The 22,659-nt window shown below is 42.4% G+C and overlaps 1 protein-coding gene across 1 annotated transcript in view; it reads right to left on the minus strand.

Annotated features, from left to right (window-relative positions):
* Pits (Protein interacting with Ttk69 and Sin3A) overlaps positions 1-22,659 on the minus strand; it is a 33,820-nt gene that overhangs the window by 4,334 nt on the left and 6,827 nt on the right. The window contains exons 2-3 of the mRNA XM_019044056.2: positions 4,669-4,992; positions 1,064-1,365 (exon numbers count right to left, since the gene is read on the minus strand). Of these exons, the coding sequence (XP_018899601.1) occupies positions 1,064-1,365; positions 4,669-4,992 (626 nt within the window). The remainder of the gene's footprint in view (positions 1-1,063; positions 1,366-4,668; positions 4,993-22,659) is intronic.

A 22,659-nucleotide genomic window follows, 5' to 3' on the forward strand; every position in this document is an offset into this window, starting at 1 on the left:
ATTCAAAATTGTCTACTATGTGAGAAATGAGGTATTTTGATTTTGGTTCTTCCAATACAAGTAATAGAATTACCATTACACGTTTGGATACTCAAAAATGCAGGCTTAATTTGCACATGAAAAAATAAAGCGAAAGATTCAAAGTGTTCTGCACTGTAACTTTTAACATACATACTTATACTATATTAACTGGTTTTTTTTTTATATTGATGGCAGGGGGAATGTAATATAAACTTTATAAGTATAGAAAGTATGCTTAGTTTCCAATTGAAAAAATCATCAAGGTGAGAAAATTACATTTTGTTAACACTAGGTCTTATACTTTATAATAAAATCAGGAGTGATCAGGTTATTCTGAAAAGACCAAGAAACCCTGAATTGAAACAAAACAAATAATTGAATGAAACATCAGTGAATCATCTGGAGTCTGGTAAATTTTAAGGACACTTCAAATAGTGTTGCCACCAATCACAATAAGTCATGATGTATTGAATTCTTATCGAATTTACTTCATTTTGGCTTATACCTGATCGAAAAGTATATTCCTTCTACAATCAGATGCCTCCCAACCCCAAGTCAGATGACTCACATGACCCTCAAACAACGGAGGCCAAGAGGTCAAACAGAGTACGCCACATTTTTTCAATCTTGGAAATTGTAATTGGATAGATTTTCCGGCGAGAACAGCTCAAAATTGCTCCTGAGATGAATCACGATTTTAAAATTTTCTGGGGGAGGCCCTCGTTTAAAGCTAGGAAAACCCCTCGAGGAGCTAGGGGAAGAATTTTTATTCTTAGTAGTATGACAGCAAGAAGCATATCACTGTTCTATTATTTTCACGTCGAGTCAGTAAAATAGTTTTCAGGCAAAATTTCTTGTTCAAAATCTCAAAATGAAAGCAAATGAAGGTGATTTAACAAATTTTCCCTGACATTTTCGTTATTTTCACTGACATTTCTCGGTTTTCCTTGACTTTTTAAAAATCCCTGACTTTTTCCGCTTTTCCTTGACTGTGGCAATTCTGCAAAGTAGGTCATCAGAAAAAACTGACGAGGCAACTTACTTCAGTTCCGGCTCCTTGCCGCTTGATGCTATCCCTCGAACAGGGGAAGCAGAATTTGTGATGGATGACCGAGGGACATTGAACGAAATGAGTGTCTTCGAGCCTTTCCTGGCAGAGGGTGCACTTGAGGGTGGTTGTGGCTGGAGGGGCGGGGGTCGTGCCCGGGGCTGCAGTGATGTCACCGGTCGCTGCTGGAGGTGCCCCTTCAGTTCCATTGGCTGCAGCATTTGCTAGTTCGCTGGAGGTGACCGTTGTTGAGCTTACATGCCGACTGCCGGACGATCGCCTTCCACTCGAGGAACCTAAACAGAGGTAATAAATGCTTCAATTGATTTAAAGAAAAATCTCACGGGCTTGGAAAGAATGACGGAATTCAAGAAACAAGATCAGCCTAGAAAAATCCCAAGTCGCTTGACGCAAAGGATAGCTGTACATGATTTAAGCTGAATTCCATTCTTGGCTTCATGAAAATTAAGGGAATTTTGTAGGCAATGGGTCACTAGGACATGTGGCCCATGGTAGAATGGTTGAAAATTTTCATTCTCTCAGCCACTCGAAAAGTTAACATCGTGAAGAATGGAAAGCCTCAGTGTTTCAGATGGCAATCGGCTTCAAATTACTGGCTATTTTGCGATATAGGAATGGAATTTCAACTATGGACTCGGTTTAAGGATAAGGTTTAATCTTACTCAAGTACATTAACTTCTTCTGAGTGCTCTGAGATACGTTATAAGTATACAGAGGAATTAAATTAAGATCATTAGACAGAGGAGCATTAATTGACCAGCAATTTAGGCAAAAAGAGCAAAAATTAGCCCCTACCAAACGTGCAAATCTTAGGCTTGGGAAAAGCAAGTCAGGAAATAGTTACAGCAAGAGGCAGCGAGGATATTGGAATGGAAAAGAAACTGGGAGATAGAAATCAGATTCCATTGTTTTAGGGTACTTGGCAACGATATGATGACGTGATCTTACACAGAAATTAGAGACCTCCATTTGACTGAATGAAAAGCACCTCAGAGCAGAAAATATTTGACTGATAAGGAGGGCTTGAAGTTTGACTTTCATACGAGACTTTTCTCAACTTCTTCTGCGGGAGATAGGCTAGGAGCAGACCTCTTTAAAATTTTTGCTGCAACTTATGTACCTGTTTGATTTTGCCTGCCTTATAAGTATTTACACGTATGAGAAACAAGATGAACAAAAAATCTAATTGTAAGCCATGGGATCCTGCCTTTTGATTCTAAATGATAGTTCTTATTTTTTCATCCTCTAATCCTTTTTTTTCTCTCCATTTTTCATCGAGAAGATTTTGTTAGAGGGTATCTTCTCTTCAGCCAAGAGCAACTTTTTCAAAAGTCAACTTAGATGACGCTTTTTTCTGGCCAGCATGCGAGGCAGAGATTTCACCATTCAGTAGGAAAATATAAATCCATCATGTTTAAACTAAAGTTAATAAGTGGGAAAGCAGTGCCCAAGCTAGTATTATCATAAAGCCAGTGTTAATTGTTAAGAGACAGCATTTGATAAACCGTAATGATTTTAATAAATCGTTTTGAGTTGTGTAAAAATAGAAAGGGAGAAAGAGGGGTAAATGTTCCAAGAAAAAAGAAAATCGGAGAGAAAAAGACAATGAGACAGAATGATGCAGAAAATGAGGGACTCAAAAAAAGAAAGATTGAGAGGTACAGTCCATGATCATAATTTTACAATAGGTTACGTAAAAAGCAAATTTTTTTTTTCCCTTCAACCAAACTTATTTTAGAACATCATACATCCCTTTCCCCAGAGCTTTTTTCATTTTTTTCATCATTTTCTACAGGGAACTAACCTTTTTGAGGTGCATTAACAATAATTTAACTCCTCTCCTTTGTTAATGGTCAAAGAGGTCCCTAAGTGTTATGTCTTGCCATTGCCATCTGATAGGAAACAAAAATCGAGTGCGTTAAAAAGGAGATACTTAAGCTTGAAAAAAAAATAAAATAAAATCAGAGTGAGGAAGAAAAAATAAGAGGGATAAAAATTTTACGACTTCGCTGTGTCATGTACATGAACACAAGAAAAAAATCGATTACGGAAAGTAATAGTGGTGAAGGGTGAAAATGAGAGTTAACAGATAAAAATAAGATTCTTTGGAATTGGAACCTAAGTATAAAGTAATCTTTGACTCCTTTAGAATCAACTATCTCACGCAGGAACTGCAATTGACTATTGAAAAACTCATTTTCTTTGATGATCCTCCCCGAAAATGCTTTCAGTTCTACCTGAATAAATGTTCTCTTCGCTTTTTCAATTTTAGATAGTACAACTTCTTGTGAAATCGATTTACGAGCACATTATTAAGAGTTACATTACGTACATTGTTCTGAGTTTGGTAAGTATTATGATCATGACGATAGCTGGAATGAGGTTTTCATTTAATCACTATCGAGTGAAAGTATCGAATGAGAGATAAGTATCACTAATGCGGACTATCCACAGGTAATAGGAACTCGGTATGAAAAGACTCAAATAAAATTATTGGCATCACTGTTAAAAGAATGGTTCAAGATTAGTTTGGCAGGGAAAAACACCCGATAGTGCCAACTGACAGCCTAGGATGTTTTGAAGATTACAGTTCAAAAAACTTAGTTACGAGTGACTTAGTGACGAGTGCTAAAAGTATGAATCTAAGTAGTTCCATGCTTAAAATTGTTGCCCTGTGTTGGCACAAGAATGGAACGAATCATTTGCATCTTATTCTATGAGGTTACCTTTGAGTACGGGGGTTTTCGGTAAAAAAACTCGAATTCGAAGGTTTTGCTGAGCTCATCGGAGGCGCTCCGTTCCCTTCTCTCTATGCCTATGTACGGTGGTATCATATTCTGTCGTGGCGTGGTAAGATTCACTGGCAATTCAAGTGAATTCTCACCACCGTTTTTTCTCCATTAAAATGCATGTAAAAGAATCGATTCTTGGCGAGGCAGGCTGCCTCACTCAGAATCAGTGTTCGAAACTCACAGGCGCCAACGCGCCAAATGCGTCTAAAAAATCGGCCATTGCGCCTAAAAAATGAAGGCTCTGCGCCAACGTGGCCCCTAAAAATTGCCCCCTAAAAATCTGAATTTTCATATCAGGTGATTATTCGAAATCTTCAACACTACAAGTGAAAGCTGTTTCTATTCTTCACGATTTCATCCTTCGCGCTTTTGTCTTCCCCAAGTTACAGCTACTTACTCTAGTTCTGTTGCGAAAACATCTTGCACCGTACTTTTCACTAAATGCACCGTAATTTACAGGCAAAAAGTCAATTTGGCCCCTAAAAATCTTCAATGGCGCCTAAAAATCGGGCTTGAGGCGCCATTTGGCTCCTAAAACTCTAAGGTGAGTTTCGAACACTGCTTGGAATCGATATTTTTGAAGGGCTCAAGTGAAAGAGAACAGCTTTATCAACTCCCGAGGATCCCAACTGCCGTACGTCGCAGCGGGAACGGAAGTCATTCCCGGTTTTCGGCATCCCCCGACAAATTCTCGGATATTTTCCGTTCCCTAAAGAATCTCGGTATTATTCCTGGACACCATGCTTTGATCACGTCGAAGGAAAGTGGACACACATGGGTACATACCTGAGGAGTTGGGGGAGTGCTGCGATCCTCTGGAGGCGGAGCGGGGCCCTGCGGATCCCGGGGGGCTGCCGCCGGCGCTGCGGGGGGAGCCAGGGGGGAGGGTGTCGGTGACGGACATGAGGGCGGCCATCGGGGACTGGGCGCTCCCGCTGCAGGGCTGCGCCCCCTGCCCGGCCGGGGTCTGCCCCTGATTCTGGGCGCCTTGGCCCTGCGCTCCCGCGCCCACCCCCGACTCGGGTGGGGATCCTGTCCGCGTCCCCAGGGGCGAACCGGCGCCTCCGCCCACGCTGCTTCCGTTTGAGATCCCGCCGGCCGATGGGTAATCTAAACACAAACAAAAATAACATACCAATTAGCATATTTTTCAAAGATAAGCTTAGGCACAATACTGCCGTGCTAAGGAAGAACGCTGTATGGACCTTCAGGCGTTGCCAAATTTCTCCTGGCAAATCACTAATTTTCAGGAAATTTTTTGGATATTCGCCGACCGATTTCTCGGATAATTTTGTTTGTGATTTGATCCAAGACTCCTAAAAATTTCCAGGAAGTATTCATAACATTTTATCGAAGAAAATTTGGCAACTCTAGAATGTTCATACGGCGTTCTTCCTTAGCACGGCAGAATAGTAAAAATGTTAAGAATAAAGAATGAGTATATCAAGTTTTATTGAACTCTGAGAAGGTCAGTTCAAAGAACCTCGATTTTGGCCTGGTTTGGCGTAGAAAAAACCGGAACCTTCAGGCGCGATCCTCCAATATACGTTCACTCAACATACTGAATATTTTCAAAACCAACTCTTGAATCAATTTCGAGCATTAGAATTCGTAGCTTCAAAGTTCCCGCTCGTAAAAAAAAAAGAAACATAAAAAAAAAAAAAAAAACAAACAGGTAGTCTTTTCTTTTCCTTTTGGTCCCGACGTAGAGTTAAGTGCCTACATTTAAAAATACATTACAAACACTTACGTAATTTCAAAGTTTACCCGTCATTATCAGGTGTAAAAAAAGATATGTAAGGGATGAATGTAGTTAAATAACGCCGAAGTTAAACGGTTCCGTGTAAGACACAGTCGCGGCTTCCTTCATGGAGGAGGATCTTACAGGCTCGACGGGGTCGCTACAGCTCCTTGAAATGCATTAAAAAAGTGCACCTTTATCTTCCTCTCGGAAACGGACTTTAAGAGGTCTTTCCTTGCCCTTTACATTTCCTATTCAGTCGAAATTTCTGTTCCGATAAACGTAAAAATCGCCGGGTGAATAAAATATTACAAAGAAAAAAGAAAAATTCTACTCAAACAAAAGCCTCCTCTGATATATTTTAAGCATGAGGGCTTTCTAAAATTTGGGATTGGCGACTAATTCGGGCTTACCCGGAAGGCACTACTACGGTGATTCATCGCGTATCGACTATAAAAGCTGATAAGATAATCGCTCTCTCACAAAGTTGGGCTTGCGTCGCGCTTATGGTGAGTTGATAACGTTAATCACGCGATTTTTTATCGTCTCGAACCGCTTCGCCACTGCTCGTAATCAACTGGATACGCCTTACGCAACACATTTTTTATCGTTCTGGGCAAGAAGAAGAAAAAAATTTACATTCTATTTTTATATCTTTTATATTTTTTACATCTATCACCGTGGAGTGGCACGCTTAGTCGGGACCTACACAAATAATAGCTTTTTATTTCCGAGGACATGTTTGAAATGCTTTTGAGATTTTGCGACGAGCTAGATCGGGATTGTGAGACGCTCCACTAAACTCCCCTGACTTACAATCTATCTTGCGACAATACGAATATTCGACCACGAAAGAGTTCCGCGACATTTACGGTGATACCACTATTTGACCTCCTGGGAGCTCGTATTGCCTATACTAAAAATTGAAGGCGAACTGACAAGGCGTTAATTCACCTCTTTTCGCCCGCTAAAAGGCTATTATTGGTGTGTACATATTATATTTGGTGATTTCGCATCTATCTTGAACCTTGCTTTTAAAGAAGAAAATTCAGGTGTTTAAAGAAACACCTGAATTTCCAGATAGCTATCGCGAAAACTGAAAGCTTCCGAACTGGGGGCTGTAGGTCCGTTATCAAGTTCACCTCCATTCCACAAAAAATATTCAAACCACGAAGATAATTGATCGTCTCAAAAACACCCGGACCGAAATGCAGTTGGCTGGTAAAACACGATATTCTGAGAAAAAGTCATTTTAACTCTGAAGTGAACTACCGAGTTCACGGTCCAAAATTGCCGGATTGAAATGCAAATTTACACCTTTGTCAGAAAAAAAAACCGAACCACGTGGCAATTTATTCTTCATAGCCTTGCGCAAATACAAAAATTGATGCCTCCAAGAATTCATGCACAGTTACCTGTGGCCGCTTAACGTATTTTCCTCGCTGGTATCACCGACCAGTAGAATCGCGCGAATTGCGATGTATCGATTGTTATGCCATTTAATCCTATGGTAAAGAATCGATTATTAAGGTCTTCGCTGCGAACACCCTGTTTATCGATCCTTTTCCACAGGTTTAAACGGCATAACAATCGATATATCGCAAAGCACGCCACGCCACATCGATGACGCGAAATATGGGCGCAAAATCCAAGCGATCACAAAATCCTGGGCCTGATTTTCCTTAGCAAGCGAGCTCTAGTCATCTCCGTGTCGATAGAGTCGGTGGTCAGGTCACGCGAGGGCCGAGGGGGGGGGGGGCCGCCAAGGTGAAACGAGAGGGGGCGAGGGGCGGTCGTTATTTGGACCGTCACGATTTTCACGCGGGTTGGTCGTGTATTAACCCCCCCCCCCTTCACCGCACTTTGCTCCGTGCTCGTTATGGTCCCGGTAGTTGGGGAGGGGGGGGGGGGGGGGGGGCAACGAGTCAAGCGAACGTCGGTGCCCGTGAATCACGGTCTGAATCCGTGTTTCCATGCGCTTGAAAATCTCATTAAAAGCAGAAGGTCCGTTCATAATACGTAACGCTCCGGAAGGTTGGGGGGGGGGGGGGGGGCTTGTCGAGGAAGGAGAGCGTTACGCCATTTTGTTTTGACGTGCTGAAGAGTAGGGACCTATCCGCCAAATGGGGAGGGGAGGGGGGTGAAAACCCCGGAATATAGCGTTACGCGTTTTACGAACGGCCCTCAAGTTTTTAAGACTACTAAGTAAAATCTCACTATGGAGATCTTAAAGCGGGGCCGTATTCCATAATTCTCACCTAACGAAAAATACTCGTAGTTACCTCCGGAGCTTGATATCTTCGAATTAACTCGAGGCTGTGCGAAATGACACAGGGACTCAGCACTTGATGGCGTTACCGGTATCTCGGTCTGAATTTGTTGAGTTAGAGGTGGTTTTAAAATTCCTTGACCGTGTTTGGTAAGAATCTAATGAATTCCGTACCTATATTCTACCCATTCTATTTCTATACTCTATACCTGAATTTCTAATAAGTAGATCGTTCGACGATTGGACGTATTTACGCTAAAAGGAACTATAACTACAGGGTTGGCGTGAAACATGGTTCCTTTCAGCGATACGCCCGAACATCAAACCGCAAGCGTAAAATAGTTTCTGCAGAAGCTATCGCACCCGTTATACACGATTTTTATTTCCTTCCGAGGGCAATTTGGTTACGACGCTGGCGCTGGAAACTGAAAACGGGTTTTTCAATTTCCAATGCAGTGCGTGCTGAACGGCTACGCTTTCTCGCTGATTCAGTGTCTTCGCGAGGGTGGAGTTATATGAGCGACGAAACCAGGCACCGTATATATTGTTGAAGGCGCCAAAAAGAAAAAGAGATAGGAGAGGAAGGAAGAAAGAGAAACGGGAATAAGAGAAAAAAGGAAAATAAAAGAAGAGGGAGGAGGGAAAAACAAAAATTGGCCGAAGTTGAAAAGGCATCGATATGGGTGCAGTAGGCGCCTCTTTGAATGGAAAATCACCCTTTGAAGCTTAATTTTTAAACAAGAGGGCGCCTTTCGATGGAGTGGCATCTTGTCGCTCTCTCCCCGAAAAAGGGGCGCTCTTAATGGCGCCTCTTCCCAACGAGAGGCCTATTTGGAGTGTATGGCCTCAGAGGCAGCATGTTCCAATCATTTCAAATACCCAATCAACAGTGTAACAGCGTAGGTTAGCGAGCAATGCGGTCGCCTTCTGGTCGGATAAAGAGTGTCGATACGTAAAAAACGCCTTCAAGGAGAAATGATGCTTCCTATCGTGGTCTTGGAGACCGAATAGTTGCATCCTTTAAAACCACGATCAACTGAGATAGCTCAGTTTAGCAAGGAACGCGGTCGCCTCATTTGCTAGGTGAAAAGTGCCGGCGCATAAGAAACGCCTTCATTGTGAAAAGATACTTCCGAGCGTGGCCTCAGAGGACGAATAGTTGTATCATTTAAAACCGAATAAACAGTGAAACAGCGTAGATTATTAGAGAAGATTCACTTAATGCGGGAAGTTTCCGATAGCCTATCTGACCTAGACGTCAACTTCAGTTTCCTCACGAACAGGAAGTTTAAATACGCTGATTCTACCGTAGACGAAGTACCAACGGTTGTTACTCATTAACAAGTTCATTTTGGATTATTTAAACATTCTCAACGTGTCAGGCGCAATTTTTTGATAAAAGAATACGCCTAAAAGTACAACAGTGCTTTGATTCTTAACGCATGTGAGGGAGCTTTCGAATAAATCGATACCCCTTACTTTTCAGTGGGATGCGAGTTGCAAAATCTGAACATGACCTTGGATTGTCATCTTAAAGTTCCAGTATTCCAGAAAATTGAATTTTCTGCAGAAAATCCTGTTTCCTTTAAAGGAAAACTCAATTTTTCCGGAAAAGAGGTGGGTATAGCGAAAAAAGTGATGATATGGTTTTGCACTCAGCACAAAAATTACGTAGGAAATAGCCAATGTATATTCTAAGTTTTCCAAGGTAATCGTTCTTTATAGACCTGTCGATCCACCCTTGTGCAACGATTATGGAGAGACTTTAAGGCTGGGTAGAAAAGTCAACCAGTAAGAAATTCATTTAAAATCTTTCTTTTCGCTCGATTTTATTAGAATGAATTGTCGTTGTAGAAGATATTGATGTCACATACTTTATTACAATATTTTCTATTTTTCAACTATTTGAGTCATTGAACAAACACCAGATTGTTTTTTAAAAAAATGCATACCGTAGCTAGTAGTTCCGTGACAATAACTGAAACATTCTCCACCGTGACAACTGTTCAGTTGCTCTAGTTACAGAACCTTGCTTTGATCAAATCAGTTTACAGATCAGGAGAAAAGAACGATATTTGTTCAAACATAAAGCTGCCATGCCCAAAATTAACGGAGATATCGCTCTTCGAAACAATAGCGTAGACCAGCGTAACTAACCCGACGTACAAGGAAACGTAGAAAATCCATTCTTTTGCTTGCTATTTGTATTTTCAAAAAATGTCTTTTCTTGGTTGATAAAACATTCTGAAATATTTTGGAAAAAAAAGTCGCTTAGGTCTTGGGTCCAGACTCTTAAGAATTTTGTCAAGAAAAAATGCTCTTGATTCAATCGGACTTTTTGCTTGAATCAAAAGGAAATCCGCCTAAATCAAGAGACTCGGTTCTTCGATTAAAGGAAAAATCGGGTTGAGTCAAGAGTCTTTATTCTTGTCAATGTTATTAAGAGTCTGGACCAGTGTTTGAAACTCACCTGTGAGTTTCAGGAGGCATGTGGCGCATCAAGCCCGATAATTAGGCGCTATTGAAGATTTTTTAGGGGCCAAATTGACTTTTTGCCTGTATTTTACGACGCATTTAGTGAAAAGTTAGACGCAAGATGTTTTCTTAACAGAGCTAGTAAGTAGCTGTAACTTGGAGAAGACAAAAGCATTAAGAATGAAATCGTGAAGAAAAGAAAAAGCTTTCACTTGTAGTGCTGAAAGATCTGAGTTTTTTTAGTTCAAATAGATTTTCTTTCTTTCTTTACGTGACTTCCTATGAAAATCCAGATTTTTAAGGGGCCACGTTGGCGCAGAGCCTTAATTTCTTAGGTGCCGAGACCGATTTTTTAGGCGCATATGGCGCCTGTGAGTTTCGAACACTGGTCTAGACTCTAGATCCAAGCGACTTTTTTTCGAGAGTGTTGAGCTGCAAAAAAGGAGACTTCGAATATAACCGCAGCATCATCTTAGTGTTCACAAGTCGAGGGGGGGGGGGGGGGGGAGGGACTTGGCAACGCCGTCGACTGGTACTGGTACTCGCCCTGGGAGCGAAGACGAAGCGACGAAGGTTGGCCCGTCTCGGCGGGGTCCGGGTTCTCGGCTCCGTGCCAAGTCCGGACCGCGGCTCGGGAATCCCGATTTCCTCGTCGGAGCGGCAACGCAGGAGGCGGCATTGATTGGACGCGGTCGTGACGTCACAGCGCCGGGCCGAGCGGCCTTCCTCCCCCGATCCCCGCGGCGGCGGCGGCCGCGACGTAGTGGAATGCAGCGCGGCCCCCTCCCCCGTCCCTCGCGGGCGGGAGAGTAGTAGTACTCCCCCCTCCCCCACGAGCACCGTGAATGCCGTAATCTCGTTTCCCCCGCGGCGGCGACGGCGCTACGTCACGCGGCGTTGCCGCGCTGGGCGCCGCGCGTTACGTCATCGACGCCGCGCCGCGGCGACGAAGGGCGAGGCTCGACGCTCGGGTCCGTCGGCCGCTCCTCCTGGCTCCTGGCCTGGGTCGCCATCGATCCGAGCTCGTCTGTAGTATCTTCGCCGCCTGAGTATTCCGGTGTTTATCTCCGTGCAAAGAACGGCCGTTATTGGTTGTAACTTGACTATTAAAAAATATAAATAGTACCAGTGCAGGGTGTCTGGGTAGTTAAATCATTAGACTACAGGAGTGTGCCCCATAAAAAACGATAATAATTTTTTCCTGAATGAAGTTTTTCTGAAAAAGGTCGGTCCCCGTCGAAGATTATAACCCTCATATCCATACTGTGGGAAAATTATCTGTTTTCCTGAATGGGAAATTTGCATGCAAATTTTCTATTGCTTCGTCAGAGAGTGCGTAATGAGCTGAGTTTGCGGTATTTTTCAAAAAAAATTCTGACATGGGAAATCGGAGAAAAATAAATTTAAAAGAGAGAAAATGTGCCGCCTTATGACGTCATCTGGCGGCTTTTTCCATTTAAACACATGTACATTTAGCAAATTAGCTTATTTTGTCATATTTTTTCTGATAATTGTCCAATTTTGACTCATTGTCAGTTTTCCTAGTAGTATCATTTTAAAGATGAAATTCACAATATTTAAGACACCTGCAAATTCTCTATTGGGGACGATTATGGAACAAGAATCCATGAAACATAGCTGACCCTACCAGTTACAGCTCAATTCGTCCAGAACGTCAAAAAGATCGAAACCTGAAGTTAAACGGAAATTTTAGGACGGGGGTCTTGGATTTTTGAGGGTACACAACTTCTTTCTTGGGACAATTTCTTGAATTTCTGGAAAACCAAAAACCAAGAAATAATTTTTTCATCGATTTCATTTTACCCCCAATGCAACGATGCTTCAAAAATAGGAATCGAATCGTCAGTTTCTACGCGATGCTAGAAAATTCAAGCTCGTTTATTTAAAAGAATGTTAATTCAGTTAAATCAGTATATCAAATCAGTTCAGACTTATTTATACGGCAAGGACGTAAGGCATTGCACGGGTTATAAGTCGTTATCCGAATGCAGCTATGAACGCCCGGTTAAAAATACTATTGAACAGATATCTTCTTAATTTTAGGGTACTTCAGTTGAGATTTATATGGCTAAAAAGATGAAGGACAGAAAAATCTGTCTGCGTTAAAGAACAATTTATTGACGAGTCGAACTTGGCACAGTATGAAAACCATTACCGTGAGTGAGCTGAGATTCATGCTGAGGTTACTACTTCCTCCGTTGACATCATTCTGGTCTCCTGAGCAAACGTGCTTTATCATTATAGCTCATAGCCTACAAATTCTTCTCGAGCTAGCACGGCACGGTTTCTTGAACACAGTTTCTAGGAATCTCAAGCATGAAAGCTCAAATAAAATTAGGACCGTAGAGGCTAACAAGACAATGTTTTTCCCTGAAATTCCTGATAATACAAATTGGTTGATTTTGTGCTACGTAACTACGTACGTGCGACTGGGGGAAAAAAACAAACAAACAAACAAACAAACAACAACAAAAAACAAACCCTAAGGTGCGTAGGTTCTATCAGCTCAAAAGCGCCCGATTTTTCCTTTTGTCCAGAAGAAACGATGAAAAATAAGCAATTTTTGCTCGAAAAACGGCAATGGAGAATTTGCAAGGGTCTGAAATTTGGTGAATTTCCTGTTTAAGTGGAATCCTCTGAGTGAACTGAACACGAAGATACCCTTGATTCATAAATTGAGCAATTATTAGAGGAGATATGACAAAATAACCGATTCTGCTAAAATACATGTGTTTAAATGGGAAATGCCGCCAGATGACGTCACAAGGCGGCACATTTTCTCACTTTTAAATCAATTTTTCTCCAATTTCCCATGTCAGAAAAAAATTATGAAAAATGTTGCGAACTCAGCTCATTAGGCACTTTCAGATGAAGCAATAAAAAAATTGCGTGCAAATTCTCCATTCGGCGATGCATGTTTTGATACGCTGGTGAGGCTTAATGAGTGGGGAACCGTTATTAATGACCCAGTGACGTGTTCGGTCACATGTTTGGTTTGGGGTGTCATGTGAATTGTAAAATACAACGTAGGATAATTTGCCCCCTCGTCAAAATTACCTAGATTGAAAGACTATGAATATGGAAATAAATCCTTGAGCAATGAAATAAGTTTTTGAGTTTAAGATCTGACTGGAGACTTTGAATTGATGGATTTTCCAGTTCTTTCATGAGCCTGCCGTGTCTCCTCGAAAAGGGCAACTTTTTCTCGATTGGTTTCCACGAGAGCACGGTAAACCCTTTCAACATCTTCCTAGCCGAAATCATCTTCCGTTTGATTATCCTCTTCATAAAAACGCTATCCTTGATCCACATTTTCTGCATTTTCAACAGACTGTCTACTAAAATTTAATTTTGGATTCTTCTCATATTTTATACGTAAATTCTTGATTTTTTGCTCGAATAAATTGATTGAAAGACTTGTATTGACACATTCGATGAAATGAGCCAAATGTTAGAAAAATGCTCGAGGCACTTAGAATTTCCTGCTCCATGACCAATTTTCCTGATATTTTCCTCACTTTTCTTGATACCATCGAATTTTACGTTATTTTCCGGTTTTTACTGACGGTAGACACCCTGTTTAGAGTCTTTAGGAATTGCATCACAGAACCTGTTAATATTTTGATAGACAGAAAAATTACGACGGAAAATTCAACTCGATAAAATGTATTTTTATCACAAAACTGACCTAATCAAACTTTAAGCTATATTATTATAGGTATAAAAATAGGCCCACCGACAATGGAATCCACAACATCGTAACTCTGGATCCACCGAAGAACATTCCAATCCAACACGTCTTGTCAAACAAAAACATGCGTTGGCAACGCTTGCATCCAATGCAGTTCTGGGATCATGGCTTTCCCACCATTACCCCGATAACAGTATGCGTTGGTTGGTAGCGTCGAGGTGTATGTGTTTGTCTATGATGCGGTAAGTTATTTTGTTGGACGGCAATCGGCCTCGCTTGCTTCGGGAAGGTGAATTCAGGTCAGGTTTTCGTTCCTGGAACTTCCTCTAATAAAACAACAACTCAAACTCAACCCTCATCCTATCGTCTCGTCTTCTCCGAAACAGTGTTGCCTAGGCACTTTCTTAATAGTTAACGATTAAAATGTATCCGAACAATTATTATGGAATTGAGCGGAACACAGCTACCACACAACTGGCTCGGATATTTTACAGGGTTCTAGACAATTTAAATTCAGATACATGGTCGACCCGATCACTCAAGACCTTTTTCAGTCGACGAACGTGACCTACTGTGACACGGTTTCTTCGTTATTATGACTGAGAATTGTATCTGTTCCCTCTAAAATGACTCAACGTCGAGAATTTCTAATAGTCTTTTTCCGTGTCTGACGACCTCTCTCTTCTCAAGTCGTCCCCTACCCTCGTATAATCGCTCGACTGGCGAAAAGGGGATGATTAACATCAAAGATGAGCCCTATTGTTCATAAAACGCCATGCTTTCCATAGCTCACGTGAAAATAGAGATACGCTTTTTGGTCAAAGAAGCGACGTAATATACTCTTTGTAAAGTGTGAGGTACTCTGAGTAAGGACTCAGGATGGAAGGAGATCATTGCTAACGTTCAACGGTTATTATCTTCTGCATTTACTGCCAACACTGTCATAAAAGAGATCGACGTTAATATTTCTCCCTTGAATTTCAAACAAAAGTTGGTTACAATCCTAAGAAAATAAGACTAAATGATGAGGATTGAAGGTAGCGTTGATGAACCAAAATAAAACCTTATTTTCAGTCATCTGTAATTATCTGCATGCAAGTAGAACATCGGCCATTTTTCGGATTCGTTGCCCTTCAGAGTTCGCATTTGAGGCCCTCTCTAGCCTATACACGATCAGCCTGAGCTTCAGTCTGGCATAAGTTTGAGATTTCCTCAACAATTAAATTTCTCAAATTTGATAGTTTTCAACTGACTTCTGGATTTAAAAAGGGTGAGAAGACGAGTGGAATTCATCTAATTTGGAACATTGATCGTTAATCAGTATTTTAGGTTAAAGTGCCTAAAACAGCAGCCCGTGACAATGGCGTTATCAAAACATAGGAGAGAAAAAGCCGATTTTTAGCCTTGGTACCCGGTTTTTCTTCTCTGTTTCTGATAAGTAGTATTTAGCGGCCACTAAAAACCAGACCAAACACCAAACTCATCAAACTTACGCCAGACTGCAGCTCACAATCAGGCTGATCATGTATTTAGGGCTTTTGAGAGACGACCATTAAAAAGCGGGAATTGGAGGGGAGACCGGGCAACAGCGCGAAACAACGGTTGGAGGGAGCATGGGCCTACGTCACGGCTCCGGTGATGAGGAGGATGAGAATGAATAGAATGCTCCCCTTCCAGTCCCGGGCCCGGGGAACGGGAAACGGGCCCTGCCAAGGTCGGAGCCGAAAAAAGAAAGCCGGCTCCGGTTCCCAAAACGAAAGTGAAAGAGGACCATCCTACGGGCCCACACCCCCTCCGCACCGCCCTTTCGAGCACGCACGGACGGCCCCGTGACGTAGGACGTAGGCCAGCTAGCAGTACAACATTTCGGGATGGGATGTGCTCGGTGGAGCGAGAGAAATCGTTGGATCCACGGTCCTATTCACCTGATCTGGAACATCCTGACAATGTAGACTTCGGGTCAGGGTACAATACTGCCGTGCTAAGGAAGAACGCCGTATGAACATTCAAGAGTTGTCAAATTGCCCTTGATACAACATGTATTTTTGACGAAATCCATGCATATATTCCCCGAAAATTTTTGGATAGATCAGATTAATTGCGCACACAATTTTCTGAAAATTTCGGGGGAAAATATTGACAATTTATCCAGTAAATTCGGTTTATATCGAGGGAAGTTTGGCAACGTCCGAAGGCTCATACGGTGTTCTTCTTTAGCACGGCAGAGAACGCATGTTATTCAAAATGGTCCGGAAAGGGAACACCGAAAAATACACCGCGACCAGCGTCGCACAGTGCATCGAGTCAACAGGAAAGGTCGGACAAAATTTGGAAACTTGAAACGCTTGCAACTCCGTTTATATAAAACTTCGAGGTTCTAAAAGTGGTTTCATTGGTTTTCTCATGAAATTTTCTTCGGAAGGCACCTCTTAAAATTTAAAATGTGACGGAATGAACATCAAAATTCGCAATTTTAGTAAGAAATTCCATGTCCGACCTCTCTAATTGACTCGATCCACTGTGCGTCGTTGCCAATCGACGCAAAACAATGGACTCTGCCGTGCTAAGGAAGAAACGCTTTTTGAGCCTGTGGACATTGCCGTGATTCCTATGATGAGACCCGAATTCTTTCCGTAAACTAGCAACCATTGCTCTTTCAAGTTTTCAGCTATGTTCATTAGCTTTTTACAGCTGCGTTGTCGAAGTAAACTGTTTAGGACCGTTGGGCAACGGAATCACTCGATTCCAAACGCTCGGCGTTGTTCGACTCCGTTTGGATTGCCCGATGTCCGGGACTGCTTACCGAACGGAAGTCCTCAACAAGTCATCGGTCTCAGGAGGTAGTTAAGAGCGTTAAGCTAACCTCTAAATGTAATTGTGCACTCAAAACACAACAGTTTTCAGTCAACAGAGACAACCGACAACGCGTTTCCCAACGGGTAAGTCGATGGTCACGTGATATCCGTTAGCGTTGAGCATTCAACGCAAATTGTAAGTTTACTTCGACAATGCACCTTACATTGAATAGGTCAGTTGCGCTGGTCACAGAATCGTGTTTTGATGTCTGATTCCTGCGGATCACCCAAAAATAACAAGATCCGTCCGAACAGCACTGTCAACGTTCAATATTAACAGAGATATCGCGCTTTGAAAACTTCAATTACTTAATGACGTCGTCCGCCGCGGTAGTGACATCCTTGGATATTTACACCTTGCCCTCATACGAGTTTCTTGACTGCTGACGGCGAGATGGAAGAAACCAAGGGTGTCACTACCGCGGTGGACGACGTCATAAAAAGAATCTTTCAAAGCGCGATAGCTCTGTTATTATTGAACGTAGAAAGTTCCTGCTTGGACAGATTCTTATACTCTTTGCTGATCTACAAGAATCAAACATCAAAACACGACCCTGTGACCAGCGCAACAGACCCATTGTCTAAAAAATTCAAGTGAAATATCCATACCTTCCGTCGAAAAATAATATTTTATCAGAAAAAATTTGACAACATACGAATGATCATACGGCGTTTTTCGTTGAACACGGCAGCAGAGTTTGAAGAGCAATCAGCAACACCAAGCAGTCACTATGCTCAGAGGGATTTTTATGACACCTAACTTCGGGCAAACACTGCTTCATTGACGACATATTTTAGAGTATCTAAGTTACATCATCGCCACCCGAAACCTATCATAGAAGCTGTAATAGAACATGAATTCTGCAAAACTTTCGGCTAAATGAATTTCTCGCCCCCGAATAAACGTTGCGTCGCTCTTCATTTATCGTGTCCTCTGGGTCTGAATGTTATCTAATCTGTTTTTGAATGGCTCAGTTCCGTTATGCGGACTGATCTAAGGATGATTCAACAATCGCTTCTGCGTTGCGTCGCAAACAGCCGAGAGGCACCCACATTGAAAATCGCGTTTAAAAACATTCACCGATTACACCCCCGAATTGATTTCTCTAGGGATCATACCCCTTTAATAACACCGATAGTGCCGATCAACCACCGTTAAGACAAACGGGTAATACGTACAGGAGATTTTAAGCAGTAGAGCATTTGAACAGATTTACTCAGTGTAACTAAACAAAACCAGAACAAGTTTCCCAAACTTCGATTTGTTTGGAAAATGAAACACCATCGACTTAGTACTTAGTAGGTAGGTCAACAGTTGAATGTTGAAGTTCCGAAAGGAGAGACTTCCACCATTGCGAATATACAAGTGGAGGATCTCTGGTCCCAGCGGGCTGATTATTGAAATTGATAGACAAAGCAGACATAAGGAACTTGGAGCGAACCCAATGGTTGAAACGGGTGGTTGTTATAGACTTAGGGGGTGAAGAATGGACTAATTACAGGGTCTCGCGTGGGATACCGTTAGCTAGTCTAATTCCTGCCTTCCTTGTCCATTGCAATCACCCGCTTCCACCAATAGGATCCCTCCATATCCTTTTTATCATCTTTATCAATAGCTTTGTCTATCAGTTTCAACAATCCGCCCGCTGGACATGCCGCAGGCCGCTTCTCTCCCTATATAGGTATCAGAACCGGATTTACCAATAGGCTACATAGGCTATAGCCTAGGGCGCAACATTTTAAGGGGCGCAAAATTTTTGAGAATTTGTTGAAAAACGTGACTTATTAAAAAATTTTTACGTAGTAGTTGACTAAGGTGTTTTTTTAATGGCGAATTTGAACATTTTCGGGACACCTTACATCCTCCCTCTGATCTGGAGAGGAGGGGCGTCTGGGGACCCCACCCTCCCACGGGAGCGCCTACTTTTAGGGGCGCCACCCTAAGTTTTATACTAGGGCGCTAAAAATGTAAATCCGGCCCTGATAGGTATAGGTACACAGAGTAGACAGTAGACTAGGAGCCTCTTTGCCTGGTTTTGCTACGGCCAGATGGCATCCTACCCGACCGTCCACCAAGTTGACCCACTGAGCAAGGACTCGATTGGGTGGGCACCGGGCAGTGGGCAGGAGGGGGGAGGAAACAAGGCTCGATGATGTATAAAAAAAGGGGCCCCTGTGAGGACGGAAATAGGCATGAAGGATGTTGCCCAGGAACCGTTAGCTAATTATAGCGCCAGGCGGGGGCTGAACGGCGACTCCCCGGTCCCCGCTCCACGATCCACTATCGACCGATGATGAGCTTCGCCCATCGCCGATCGGCATATCAGTCTGCCGCCGCCGGTTTTTTTCCACTTCCGTGGATCCCTCGTTCACTTGTCGGCGTCCGTTGGGGGGTCAGTCGAACCGTTCCTCCGGCCGGGGCCGCCAAGTGCACCTGCCGTTGCCGTTAAGGGGGCCGCTCAGGCTCACCCACTGCCCTCCATTCCAGATCGTCTTCGCGATAGACCACGAAAATTGGAGTCGGCCGCAGCAGTCGACACGCATGCGCGTCGGACGCTTGTAGCGGAAACTCAACCCGGTGAACTGACTTATACTAGAGTCCCTTTACACTGAGAGTAAAGATAACGCGAATCCATTTCTGATCGGTTCCTGTATTTTGGGGCCTTGACAGTGTCACAAACGGGAATGAAAATAATAGTGTCGCCAATTGCAAAGATTAGAAACTGGAATGGACCGGGGAATTCGGGGTACGGCAAGGAACAAATGAAATGGGAGAGGGAACGGAGACAGGAATTCAGGAATGGGTTGATCAAAGATTACAGCAGACGTGCGATTCGTGTAATCTTTATTCCCGTTTGCGACATCCATAAGCGGCGTTGTCTCAAATCTCCCTATAAAGGGACTCTAACTTTTACATGCAGCAGGGGCGATACTTAAGGGGCTGATGATAAATTCGTAAGAAAGAAAGAGAAAAAAACTGTCGACCTACTGGAGGACTTTAGGAAGACTTATCTACCTATTAAGGGGATAGATTGGACATTGATGGCTGATTGGACAAATTTTGCGATGGGGAGCGTGCAGGTGTCTTGAAATTTGATGGGTTTCGTGTTGAAGTGGAAACTACTGAGTGGACTGAAATAGAGGATACCAGCTTCAGGGTGTCAACTAAAACAAGCTGGCCAAAAATCAGTACTTTTACAGTACTTTTAAGTACATTTCCAACGAAATCAAAACCTCCTCAACAGAAAAATTCAGTGCTTTTTCAGTACCCCGAATGGACGAAATTCGAAAAATTTGAATTTCCCGCTAAATTACGACAAAAATGAAAATAATTCCGGACCTTCTTGCGAAATTTCAGCAGTTTTTCAGTAGTTCCGGACCGACCTTAAAAAATCAGTACTATTACCGGACTTGTAGACACCCTGAAGTGGAATAATTTTTGGAGGCAATAACCTAATCTGCTAAAATACATGTGTGTGGAGTACTTCGTGGCAAACACAAACATTAGAAGTGAGCAATTAAGCCAATATTTAAACTTTACACACTTGCAATAGAGCAGGTTATTTATGTATTATCATTGATTTATTGAGAGACCTCAATTTCAGCTGTAGACTTTCGAAGTAATTTAGATTACGCCTATATTATCAGGCATCTGTTTCAGTGGCCTGATTTAATTTTTTGAAATACGGTTGTTTTCTTCCTTTAGGATGATCTACATAGTACAACTGCGTTCGCATTTTTTTTTGGAAGGCGCGGGAATTGCTGGCCACGGTGATCATTCTCTGTAACTCAATTATGTTCCGGGTGTTCGCGAAACTCGACAGAAAACGCTGTCTACAAGTTTATTTCAAAAAGGTACCTGGTTACATTTTACCGACCAACACCCCCCCCCCCCCCCCCCGCCTGCTTATAAACCAACGACTGAAAACAGAAGAAACGCGTAATGTATCCATACGTATGAAAAAGATGAACCAACTGCCAAAACTGAAAAGAAATATTCAAAACGGTCTAATAAGTAGTCCAGTCACAACAACTAGTGTAAGGGATCTGTCAGGGTTATACATGTACATTACTAAAATCAAATCGGAATGTAAACATTGACTTTCCCTCGATTTTATGCCGTGTAAAAAGGTTCCCCAACTTTGCTTCTCTCCGTAAAATACTTTGCTTTTTTTTAATAAGTGACAACGGTTTTTTCTGATCTGAATGGATAACAAACGGCGCAGAACATAAAAATAGAAAAAGTCCGGGAAAAAACGTAAACAGTTTGGCATTATAAATTAAATGGCACAACATAACGAGTTATGCAATCCAAGAAAAAAAATATTACTCGAACGGGTGAAAAAATGGACATTTTGAAAGAAAAAAAGGAACAAGAAAGTGGCAGTCAAACTAAATCGTGTGCAGGCTTCTGTCGCCGCGCCATGAAGAAAAAAAAGACACTAGATTAGCGGAGAAGAAGATGGAAAAGGAGAGAGAAGAAGTCCGTGATGGAAGTTTGCCGTGACCATTTAAATTCCGAGTAACGTGCACTAACATTCGCGTTGGGTGATCTGTGGTGCGCCACATAGCCACGCCGCGCCGGCGAAAATTGAGGAAAACAAGGCTGTTAAATTATTCATGTCCCAAAAAAACACGAGCTTCGACGAGTTAATGTGCAGTGTTGTCGTTTCGCATAGAACCTCTTTATTTTCCCCTTTAGTCGCTCTAAAGCAGAGATAAGTAGGAGAAAAGTAAATTTCATAAGCCTCGAATGAAGTCCACAAAATTAGAAATTTGTTGATTTTATTCGGTATTATTAATTAAGCCTTCGAAAGTCCAGAAGCAGCTCAGATTGTCTTCCTGTTGGTGCGGCAGTATAGCCACCCTGTTGAGGTACGGTGCACAAAGGGGGGCGCACACATGAGTGTTTAGAGAGAAACTTAGCTCCAACCTAACTTTCAAACCAAACGAAAACATTTGCAACACGTGAATGTATAACGCATTAGGCTTATGGGATGAAAAACGTCAAAATCGAAATCACGGTTTCTAGTCTTTTCTTGGCCTCCTGAATGAATCCCCAAAAGTTTTGAAAATTTCCATCTCTGCTCCCAAGTCCTACTTGTCCTCATGGACCAAGTCAAATTTTGCAATTTTTAGACTTTCCTGAAGAAATGTCAGTGTCACGTGATTTACAAACGGACCCAAAGGTACCAATCATAATTAGACGCATTTGGGTGAAAGTAAGTCATGCCCGCCACTGCTGCTGTCTTGTCTCGCAACATTTAGAATGCATCCCTGTCCAAGATGCGCTAGCATTTCTAACCTACTCAACGAGTGTCTCCGTCCAAAATTTCCTATCCAGACTATCTTACTTTAAAAGTGTCCAGTGTGTAGCCCGACCAGGGCTCACTGCCACTTCAGCCAAGTCTTCTAAAACACCTGCGCAAACCTTTTTCGCAACTTTGGTGGACTCAATGCCCATGTTCGCTTGCGATTATCGGCGAAAACTTTCGATACTCTTCACACGGATTGAAAAACCCCGAGATGGAAATCATTCATTCGATCACTGTAGCCTCTTTAAATTACAAAGAGCACCAGATGCGTCTAAAATCCTCATTGACTTATTCGACCCTTCTACGGAAGCGCGGTTTCCAAAAACTCCCAAGTTGATTGAGCATACTCATCAGTCCCGTTCTCCACTCCACACGGAGAAAAAAACTTCGTGCGTGGGGCCCGAAGTTTA

The sequence above is a fragment of the Bemisia tabaci genome, chromosome 7 (assembly GCF_918797505.1).
Source record: "Bemisia tabaci chromosome 7, PGI_BMITA_v3".
In the NCBI taxonomy this organism is placed as follows: domain Eukaryota; kingdom Metazoa; phylum Arthropoda; class Insecta; order Hemiptera; family Aleyrodidae; genus Bemisia; species Bemisia tabaci.